This window comes from Schistocerca gregaria, chromosome X (genome assembly GCF_023897955.1).
Source record: "Schistocerca gregaria isolate iqSchGreg1 chromosome X, iqSchGreg1.2, whole genome shotgun sequence".
Classification (NCBI taxonomy): Eukaryota; Metazoa; Arthropoda; class Insecta; order Orthoptera; family Acrididae; genus Schistocerca; species Schistocerca gregaria.
Genome location: NC_064931.1, coordinates 32,587,048 through 32,599,049, shown reverse-complemented (window position 1 = coordinate 32,599,049; position 12,002 = coordinate 32,587,048). Strand labels below are relative to the sequence as shown.

Genomic DNA, 12,002 nt, shown 5'->3' with positions numbered 1-12,002 from the left:
TATTAAACTCTATTCTATCAATTTAAAATTATAAAACTCTACTCACATCTGAAGTTATATTAGGCTGAGAATAGAAATAAACTAGTATTGCCATCTAAGCAGCTTTATTAAACTCTCCTCCCAAGTTGCTTTCCAGTGGCATATTAACTATGCCAACGTCTTAGAAAATGTATAATTAACCTATCTTGTCTACAGGTTTTGCTATTGACTTTTCCCCCTTGTGTATTCCCTATTATATCTCTTCATTTCATACGTTATCTCTGTGTTTAATTTTTACAATATTTTTGAAGTGTACCACATTCCAAATGTTTTGTCTCCTCTCCCTCCCATCCATGATTTACGTAAATCATTGTATGAAGTGTTGTATAGCAGTGTTATTAATGTGAAAAACATAACAGTTATTAATTTATGTTTCCTGCCACAGTTGCATACATATTCCTTACTAGAGACTAGTTTTGAACAAGTTCTTTGATTTTCAAACCATTGCTTTTGTCTTTATTATGTGATTGTAAAATAATTCCAGTGAAATTTATAAAAGCTTTAGTCTGTCATTGGCAAATTGACTTCCTAACATTAGGTCAGCTTAGCAAAAATGTAGTATATGGAAGTTAGTCGTGCCAAGGACAGACAGTTCAAAGATATACATACTTTAAGAACCGACCAACAATTTTACATGCAACACTGGAAATATTTTACAATCAAATGATGAAGATACAGACAATGGTTTGAAAATGAGTGGACTCATTCAAAACTAGCCATCATTAAAGAATATATATGCTAATGGGATAAGAAACTAAAACAATAAAAAAATATATATTAAAACCAAAGATTCCAAGACTTACCAAGCGGGAAAGCGCCGGTAGACAGGCACAATAAATAAAACACACAAACACACACACAGAATTTCTAGCTTTCGCAACTGACGGTTGCTTCTTCAGGAAAGAGGGAAGGAGAGGGAAAGACGAAAGGATGTGGGTTTTAAGGGAGAGGGTAAGAAGTCATTCCGATCCCGGGAGCGGAAAGACTTACCTTAGGGGGAAAAAAGGACAGGTGTACACTCTCGCTCGCGCGCGCGCACACACACACACACACACACACACACACACACACACACACACACACACACACACACACATACACAGACACAAGCAGTTGGAATGACTCCTTATCCTCTCCCTTAAAACCCACATCCTTTCGTCTTTTCCTCTCCTTCCCTCTTTCCTGAAGAAGCAACCGTCGGTTGCAAAAGCTAGAAATTCTGTGTGTGTGTTTGTGTGTTTTATTTATTGTGCCTGTCTACCGGCGCTTTCCCGCTTGGTAAGTCTTGGAATCTTTGGTTTTAATATATTTTTCCCATGTGGAAGTTTCTTTCTATTTTATTTACATCATATATATATATGCATGCTGGTCCTTTATGCCATCACATTGTGTAATTGGCTATAGTTGATTGTGTTTGTTTACTTGCAGTTCTACTATGCTGTCTACAGCTTTGAAGGCCAGGGACCTACTACATTGGCTATAAAGGCTGGGCAAGTTGTTAATGTTCTCCAACATGAAGATGCACAAGGAAATTCCGAATGGTGGCTAGTAGTTGACAGGTTTGGGAACAAAGGATATGTACCAGCAAATTACCTTGCTAAGTATAATGATTACAGTAATTAATGTATTGTATGATGACAGCAGTCAGTTTCTTTCTGTATACTGTATTCATTTTGTTAATTATGTGCAGACTGTAGTCTGTGTGAAAAACTGCAAATGTTTTTGTAAGTGCCAAAGCCAAACAGACTATGTGCAGCTAAGACCCACATATCATTTCATTATTGTATGCATTTAACTGACCAGAATATTCAGTTATTAATAATTTTAACTCCTCATTTTGTGTGCTTTTGTGGTTTCAGCTATATCACAATGCTCTGTGCTTGTAATAATGTTGTATTTTAAAGTGCTGAATGCATGTAATGTTTTTTGGAGGAAAACCTAATTATTTTACTTTATTTGAATAGCATCTGTTTGGGCATATGCTATAAACTCTAAGTTGTTTTCTCCCATGCAAATGAAACCATATCTGTGATATTCTGCCTGCTATGTAGTTTTGTGCTAACTAAGAATGAAAAGAAAATGTTTCCATTCAAGAGTCGCAAGATTTTCTGTGCTGTAAGTCTGCCAACAAAGCTGTTAATCATTCATCTGTATAAAGTGCATAGAATGCATGCCATTACATCGATGTTTTTGCCAGACTTTACAAGTGCAAGATATGAAATATTTGTTCCTGTACTGATGGCAGCTTAATATTTTTGTAAGTGGTGAGAATACTGGTGTGTGCAAGGTCTGAAAAAGAAGTGGAAAAAATGCCCACTCACCAATAATACTCAGTAAGGGGAAAAAAACTGTTTTTGGGCCTCAGATCCTTGTGTAATCTGCTGATAGACACTCTAGGGATAGAGGTACTCAGGGTACCCTCCGCCACACACCGTCAGGTGGCTTGCGGAGTACGGATGTAGATGTAGATGTAGATGAACAAATTGGTGCAGAAAAGGAACAGACTATCAAGATTACAAACTTCCCAAGAGAGAAATATTGTGTGTTGTGGGACTTAAACCCAGACCATTGCTTTTCAAGGGTGATGCTCTTACACACAGCCAGCCATCCATCCATCCAAGAATGAATCATTTCTGATCTTCACAGCTTCAATTATGTAACACAAGAGAGTAGCATTCCCTGCTGCCCAAGTAGAGAACTTGAGAAGTGGAGCTGCTGCTGCTGCTGCTGATGATGATGATGACGATGATCATATGTTCATTTTTGATCAGTTCATGACAAAATTTCAAATGCCAATCTGATACCTGCACAGGAATGTTTACTGACAAATTGGAACACTTGACCAGCTGGTCCCAACATGTGAGTCAGCAATAACTCTAAGGTAGTGAATTTGAGCAACTTAAAAGGGCAAAAGATAAATGATTTCTGAAGTTATATGCCATCCAGGCCTTTGTATTTTTCAAGATGGTTGGGGGTGGCACTGCATTACAAAATGACCAAAGTTTTAGTCTGACCTGCTGTGTTTTGGAAAGTGGTTATATCCAATAAATGACAGTTCTTGTACTTTTGAAATGAGAACAGAAAATACAAAGTACCTTGCTAACAGTCAAATAAGTTGATTCAATAACATATTTGGACATGTAACAAATATTAACTTTCAAAACATATAATAAAGGCCTTTGTTGTTGTATTTCAGTGGATTAGGCCCATATTTTGTTTTATTTCACAACACTGAGGAAACGAATTTGCACCTCTCAGAAATTTTATATTAAAATTTCTGGTGCAAGGCAGCTGGGTTTGTTATACCATCATCTCCAGTCTATTATAGGCTGCATTTGCAGCACATGCAGTGCTTTTAAAAATTGCATTATGATTTTGCTACCTAGACATTTATAGGTCACTTGAGAATCCTTGTGATGCATAGTAGCTACCATGGGTTGAAGATCTGATTAATTAATTAAAGAATTAAATGCTGTTAGTATTCATTCCCTCCTCTTCCCTAAACAAAAATTATGGATGCCAAGTCAATTAAATATTTCTTCTTTCTTGCAAACACAAAAAAATACTGGCTTGGAGCAATATTTATTAACATCAGTATTTTATGTAGAAATTGTATATTGTTTGTTCTGACAAATTAACTTATTCTAGCAGTAATTCAGTTCCTTATGTAATCTTCATTAGAATGATTTGCATTTTAAATGTGATCTTACTTTCGTTATTTTAAACATACTGTACAGAAATTATATTGTGAATTATATTTGTTGTGGAGTAATATGTTGTATATATTTTGTTGTATGTGAACAAATTTACCCACATTTTAATAAAAATGTTCTGAACATTACTGTAGTCTTGCTTGAATTGTATGTGCCTTGGGGGGGGGGGGGGGGGGGGAGGATTGGATTGAATACATTATGTGGTAAAACATATTGGCAAGGTCATTATACATAGAGAAATAGTTCAACTGAAGGAGAATGGCATCTAAGAGTATGTAGCCTGCTGAAGACCAGTGAAATCCATTTTATATGTAGAACGATATGCAATAAATAAAACATATTGAACAGATTGTTTGCCTGAGCTTTCTAAACTCTGCAACTGGAGAACCTTTGTAACCCACAACAGTTAGACAATACTTTTATCGGATATACATGTTTTATTATTATTTTTGCCTTCCATTGAATAATCAACTATTTTCAATTTTCTAGTGTTATCTTAGTTATTTAAATCACTAAAATGCAAAAGTATATGGTATTTACATTCCTCAGAGATAATGGAGTTTAACTTGAATTTCTGCAATGTTGACCTAAGACTAGATTTATGATAGCCAGACACTGCTTCATTTGTGGAAGAAGGTTCCAGTCTTGCTCCAGCCCATGGCTGATCTAGGCTGTGTCATATGAAAATGCACCCTTTTAACACTGCATGGGCAGGGGAATGACTGCTGCATTTCTTTGATAAGTGAAGCTGTGTTTGAAGATTACAAATATGGTCTTAAGTTGAAATTGCGAAAACTGGACTTTTACGTCTTTACAATGTTGTTGAAGTTTTTGTGGCCACTTGATGTATTGCCTGTTGGCTTCCATTTCTGAATATTTTGTAAACACAAGTGACTGACATTCGCAAAAATTCTCTCTGGTCTGCCACTAGCAATGGAGGGTAAACCTGAAAATGGTGGCGAATCATCATAAAAATCAGTAAACAAATATTGGCCAAAGAGACTGAGACAAACCAACAGGCATTACACACGTATCTCTCAGGTATGTATTTGAATGCTGAAAATCATTTAAAATGAGGAATACTTCTGCACAAGTGCTCTTCTTTTTTCAGATAAGTGGAAAGGCAAAAATAGCACGAATTCAGTTCTGCAAAAGTGAAGAGTTAAGTGCAATTTCCTACTCCAAAATGGATAGTACTGTATTGAGCACTTAATGTTTATGAAGTCCGCCTACTATTTATCCCAAGTAATTTAAACTGAGCAAGGTGGCACAGTGATTATACACTTGCATGTGGAACAACTGTTTTCTGTTGTTTCCTTAGGTCACGTGAGGCAAAAAATACTGAGATGTTTTTCTTGAATGAGAGAGAGCCTATTCCTTTGCTTATGCTTCACAAATCAGAGTTTGTGCTCAGATACTTATGACATGGTCTACTGAAAGTTAAACCTTAATGTTTCTAGATTCCATCGACATAATTAAAAGTGACACTGTTTTAAAACCATCGACTTCTTTATGTAATATCCTATGTTAGACAAACAAGGATTGATCACGTGGGGATTTGAACCACCGCTTCCCTCAGTATGAGTACAGTATCTTACAATTGCACAACCTTAAAACTCGAGAGGGTAAATAAAGTTAGTTTCTTGCATACCTCATTCCTTAAAAATACATATATTCCAGAAACAGTTCTAAATGAACATCTCATTTGTGTTATATGTATCTCAGAACAGGCTCCAAATAAAGTAAAAAGGTGTGCAGATAATCTCTTCAGTTACTGGGCACAAAGCTTTTTACCTTCAGACCATATTTTTATCTTGAGTGAAACCAATGAAGAAAGAAGATTTTATAATCAATCTGCACAATATTTAGTTCATCAGTAAACATGTTAAGGTGAAAAGAGGAACATGAAGGATGTGAAGATGTAGAGAAAATCTGAGAGAGGCATTCCATAACTGGAATTTCTTATGCTGAAAATTAGTAGAACAATTTATCTGGAACAAGTTGGGGTGAAAGTTCTAGTTCAAGGAGTATCATTCTACACAGTGGAAAATAATACATTGAAGAGTATAGTAAAATGTTAAATATCAGTGGCATGCATTCAGATAACATAGTGGAAGGGATTTCTGTTCAGAAAAGAAGAGAGTGCAAGTTTATTACACTTTTTAAGAAGCATTATGGTACTAACTAGAGAGATTGTCTCTCTTCAGGTTTTTACAGATACATAATTGATTCTGGGACTAGACGTGAAGCAGTAAGCTAACGTGCACTAACACTTGAGAGTCTAACATCTGCTTTAATTGTGCATATAATATGAACATTTGTATATTCTGCCAAGCAATATATTCACATACAGTATGCAATGCGAAACAGTGATGGGATGGCGAGGCGCGGCGACTCGAGCCTCTACGACAACATACGCCGCGCCGCTGTCGTTTTATGAATTGAATGCCGCCACTAGACAAACGCGGTCGCTGCTCGCAACTAGCATGTCTCAGGTTTCATTCGAGTAAAATTGTTATTCAAATCAATATGGACACTCGAAAACGAACATCATGGTGCTGGCAATACTTAAAGGGGGATGGAGATAACGGTACTTGCAACATTTGTCGTAAAAATGTCCGTAATGTATCAAAAAATACACCGGGCATTATTAGACATCTTAAACTGCCCAATTTACCGAGCAATAAAACAGCGACGTCCGTGGATACAGAGGCTCATTCTTCCAATAGTGCGAAGCAGACAAAATATCCAGGTACGTATGGTAGAAAAGGTGAATTCCGTGCAAAAGTTCGGATAGTGTCCGAAGCGGTCCGGCACGCTTAAAAAAACATTGATTTTTTAGTCGTACTCCGATAACATACAACATACCCAAAAATCAAACCTATACTATCCTAACTTTTGCACGATGCGATATGAAATTTTATTGGGCTAGTTGTCGAGCATAATGTATCCCCTTGCTGGAGCCCTGATCTAAATCTTACGTTTCTCTTCATAGAGGGAAGTAAACGGCAACAACAGCTAGATGAAGTACTAGTGGCCATGATAACAGACGATTTTCAACCGTCGAGGGCACTTGTTTTCGACGTTTTGTTTAACTGTTCGACCCACAATACTCGATACCAAATCGAAAAAAGTTGCGCCTCATGATTGAGGACGATTACTATAAACAGAAAGAGGCTGTAAACTTGGCAGTGGTCGACTCTACTTGTGTTTCCTTAACGACCGTTATTTGGACTTCACTCAGTAGTGAGGCATATTTTGCTGCAACTGGTCATTTCATTAACACTAATTGGTGCCTGAAAGCTTTAGCTCTCGAGACATTCCGTTTGCCGGAGAGGCATACAGCGCTAAATATTAGTGAGGCGTTAGATAACGTGATTTCAAAATGAACATTGAAAACAATGTTGTAAGCATCACAACTGACAACGCCATTAACATGACGGCAGCCGTACAACTTATTCACAGTGGCAACATAGAAAACAACGTGTGCCTTGTTTAGCACACACCATCAATTTAGTTGTGAAAAATTCTTTGAACAGCAACGGTGAGCTCTGCATAATGCGAGAAAAGGCCAGAAAAATTGTTAGCTCTTTTAAAACAAGTTGCAATGATAATGAAAACCTCCATGAGATCCAGGATCTAATGAAAAAACCTGTTCATAAATTGATTCAGGAAACCGAAACCCGATGGAACAGTACGTTTTATATGCTACAACGTCTATTGGAGCAAAAGGAATGCATTGCAGCCTGTTTATCATCTTTGTATCCAGATGTAGAGAACCTCACAGCTACGAGTGGCGAATTTTGAGTGAATGTTTGTGTACTGGAGCGATTAGAAGTGGTAACAAGTGAAATCTCAACCGAAAACTATACCTCTCTTTCGAAAGCTATTCCAATAATCATACAGCTAATCCTAACCGTATGCAATGGAAGTGGACTACCACGACAGCGCAAGAGCTACAGCAACATCTGCACAACTCACTAATAGCCCGGCTAGCATTAATAGAAACAAAGTACATGCCGTTGCCACAGTTGTCGACCCAAGATTCAAAACGTTACCATTTACGAATCCCATTGATTCAAAACATGCCGTTGCAAGCCTAATTGCAGAGTGCACAAACGTGGCAGAGACCGTACGATCTACTCATTCGGCTCCTAACGACACTAACCACGAGTACCATTTCGTACAAAACGCCAGTAGTTCCTTATGGGCTTCATTCGATGAAGAGGTTTCCAATAAAAATCTAATGAAAAGCGGTTGTGATAGCATAGACCTGGAAGTACAACGATATTTGAAAGAACCGTACCTACAACGCACGGATAATCCTTTACACTACTGGAAAAAAAGTGAAAACAGTTACCCAGGTCTAGCTGTCGTGGCAAAATAATAATAATAATAATAATAATAATAATAATAATAATCTTGCAATACCTGCAACTTCTGTTCCCAGTGAAAGAATATTTTCGAAAACAGGACTACTTATAAACAAACAAACAAAGAAGCCGACTAAAAGGCCAATTGGTTAATAAAATCATATCTCTAAACAAAAATCGACGCAGTGCAGCAATGAGATGTAAAAATGCCTTCTGCTGAACAACTTTTATGGCCTTTCTTTCTTCAGTAAGTAAACGCATGTACGCAGTTTCTGTATATAAAAGGCTATAACACTTTTAAGTTTAAGCATGCACGCATACATGCAGAATGTACAAGGTAATTTATTTTGTAAGAATAAAGCTTCTGTTTCATGCGAATTCTGTGCTTTTTTTTAAAAAAAAAAATTCTATGATTTTTGTCTTTGGGACATATACTAATACTTCAGTACACATTAATAACGGTAGTACAGTTGATATCAGTCACAGAATTTCAAAGTTTTCCGTGCACGTACTACGACGAGTACGACCACTGCGGCTCAGTGCTTCGTGTACTGAAGGTTTGCGCAATTTCTCAGAGAGCGCAGCACTATCAACTTCTCGAGCGTACCCAAGACATTTTCGAGAAATTGCCTTCGCGTCGCGCGTTTCTCGAGCGCGATCATAGCCCATCCCTAATTCGAAATCCTGTAAAAATCGTTTTCCAACAGACCACTGACTTTTTAAGTTCATCTTCGTCCCATATGTCGCATTATACTCTCAAGTTTAGATCAAAATTTTGACTCCATATTTATGTTAAAAAAGGACATTATGCACATTTCAATAATTGTTTCATATAGCATGATTAAATTCACATCTTTGGAGACTTGAAACCACCACAAAGCACATAGTAGCAAAATCCACAGTGTTTCAAATAAGCAGGAAACGCAAAATTTTCGACCATTTTTCCTAAAATTTAGTGAGTGAAGAATCTTAGTTTAACAACTAAACTCTTCGTATCTATTTAAAAAAATAATAAATAATTCATCTTCTAATTTTAAATAAGAATTTGTGGATATTGCACCTATTTAATGTACTTGAAATTCAATTTCCTGTGTACTATAGAATTTTAACTAAGAGTAAATACACATTGACTGTCAAAATTTTATCAGTAAACTGTCAAAGTATTCATAAGGAAGTTCCCGAATTTACTGACCTCCAGGAAATTTCTGATGCTCAAATTATTCTCAGAACTGAGAGCTGGCTTGGAGCCCTTTAACCTACTGAGTATACACTGGGGCATCTATGAATTCGTTGCAGTGGATATGCGCAGACCTTCTTGCGAAGTACTTTTGAACAACTTTTCGAAAAACTTGTCTTGAGCAGTTAATTCAACATCTCACACACAGTGGAAATGTTTGAGACCTTGTAACTACAAACAGGCTGGATCTTATCAATGGTGCCAGTATAGAGACAAGAATGAGTGATCATGATATCATAGCGACAATGGTTACTATGTTAATAAATTAATCAAGAAGACTAGGAAAGTAGTTTTTGCTAGAAAGGGCAGATAAGCATGTTGCAAGCATCCCGCTTAGACAATGAATGGCAACATTTAGTTTCAATATGATGGAGTTAGAGGAATTGTGGACAAAGTTTAATCACATCGCAAATCGTGCTTGGGAGTAAGTGAATTAAGGATGGGAAATTCCTATAATGGTTTAATAACAAAATCTGGAAAGTGCTGAGAAAGTAAAGACTACTGCACCCTCGGTTCAAAAGAGAATGAGCAAATTACTACAGCCAAAAGTTAGTAAAGATTCGCGCGTCTGTAAAAAGACTGATGTGCGAAGCATACAGCAACAACCACGATCGTACCGTAGCGAAGGAACCAAAAACCAAAGAAAATTCTGGTCCTAAGTGAAATTGCTAATAAAATCAAAGATTTCCATCCAGTCACTCATTGACCAATCTAGTGTGGCAATTGAAGATAGTAAAGTAATTGTTCACGCAGGAGGATCATACAAACTTATTGTCATTTGACCATCACACAGACTCCCATATGGAGGGTATGGTGGTAGGCATCTGAAACAATTGAAAACAAATGAGTCACCAGGTCTGGATGGAATCCAAATTCAGTTTTACAAAGAGTATTCTACAACATTGGCTCCTTAGCCTGCATTTATTGCAGATCCCTCACCCAGTGCAGTCCCAATGGACGGGGGGGGGGGGGGGGGGGGGGGGAGAAAGTGCAGGTGTCTCCAGCACATAAGAAGGGTGAAAGAATGGACCCGCAAAATCACAGACCAATATCCTTAACATCAGTTTACTGCAGAATTCTTGAACATATTTTCAGTTAAAAGATGAAGGGCAACAAGCAGATTGCATATTCCTAGATTTTCGAAAAGCATTTGATATGGTGCCTCACTGCAGACTATCGATGAAGATATGAGCATATGGAATAGACTTCCAGATATGTGAATGGCTTGAATAATTCTTAAGTAATCAGACCTACTACATTGTCCTCTCAATGTTGAGTGTTTATCAGAGACAAGAATATTGCCAGGAGCACCCCAGGGAAGTGTGATAGACCCACTATTATTGTCTATATACATAAATGATCTGACAGACAGGATGAGTAGTAACCTGCAGCTGTTTGCTGATGATCCTGTAGTGTACAGGATGGTGTTGTCCTTGAATGACTAGGAGGATACAAGATAACTTACAAGAAGAGGCCATGATGTTCGGATCATAAATTTACTTCAAACTTTGTACTTTCAGTAGTTCATTAGGAAAACACACGCTCGAGTAGTAAGGTGTAGTACTTAGGCAACTTCTAGAAAATCACAAAAGAAGTTTTACACGTCAGTGATGTATCGACGTGTTGTGGACCCTGAGCACGAGGTGGCGGCAATTGTGTGGTTAGGGCATGTCCGAAAGAACAGATACCATCTTCATATCAATAAATAATGGTGTAAATAACTTGATTCAATAAGACAACGAGTTACAATATGCCAGAACATTACGGCAATGTTCGATTAATTGTCAGATGTGCTTTTGACATTAAAAGTCACAGGATGACTTGTTCATACATAATTGGAAAACAAATTAAAATGGCATCTACTACACCGAAGAATGCACTTTTGTTCAGTTTCTAAGGAAAAACAAAGCTTGTTGACATTTTGCAAAATTTCTCTTTCTTCCGAAAATTTGGATGCAAACCATGCGTAACGCAATATTTTCGCAGATATCGGTGCAGCAAAAAATGGTTCAAATGGCTCTGAGCACTATGGGACTTAACATCTTAGGTCATCAGTCCCCTAGAACTTAGAACTACTTAAACCTAACTAACCGAAGGACATCACACAACACACAACCATCACGAGGCAGAGAAAAATCCCCGACCCCGTCGGGAATCGAACCCGGGAATCGGTGCCGAAAATTGGTGATGTATGAACATTTTAGTAGCATCTTCACGAGGAACAATTTCTTGTTCGCTGTCAATCAAATAAGAACAAGTTTGAAGGACCTTGATAATATTTTGAGTTTGACTATACAAATAAGTCACACAATATTTGTTATTATAATAAAAATTAGTGAACAATCTATTAACATTGGAAATTCAATTAAGTCCAGGCAAATACACACCTTTTCTCCGTATTACTGCCCAGATGTAATATGTACAAAATCATACGAAAAGTTTTTTTTTTAAAAAAAAGGGGGAAAAAGAATATGAGTTGGACCTGATCCAACCATTCACCTATTACAGAGCTTTAACACTAACCATATTACCACTGCCATCTCTCGCTTAGGGTTGCAATGCACCAGTACATCGCCGACACGTAAAACGTCTCTTGCAATTTTCTCGAAATTCTCTAAGCAGTATGCCTTACTACTTGCA

At 37.3% G+C, this 12,002-nt stretch overlaps 1 protein-coding gene across 2 annotated transcripts in view; it reads left to right on the top strand.

Annotated features, from left to right (window-relative positions):
- LOC126299570 (dynamin-binding protein-like) overlaps nt 1-4,101 on the top strand; it is a 226,270-nt gene extending 222,169 nt beyond the window's left edge. For both annotated transcript variants that reach the window (XM_049991569.1, XM_049991570.1), the window contains one exon: nt 1,468-4,101. In XM_049991569.1, the coding sequence (XP_049847526.1) occupies nt 1,468-1,662 (195 nt within the window). In that variant the 3' untranslated portion in view covers nt 1,663-4,101. The remainder of the gene's footprint in view (nt 1-1,467) is intronic.
- Nucleotides 4,102-12,002: the final 7,901 nt, after the last annotated feature.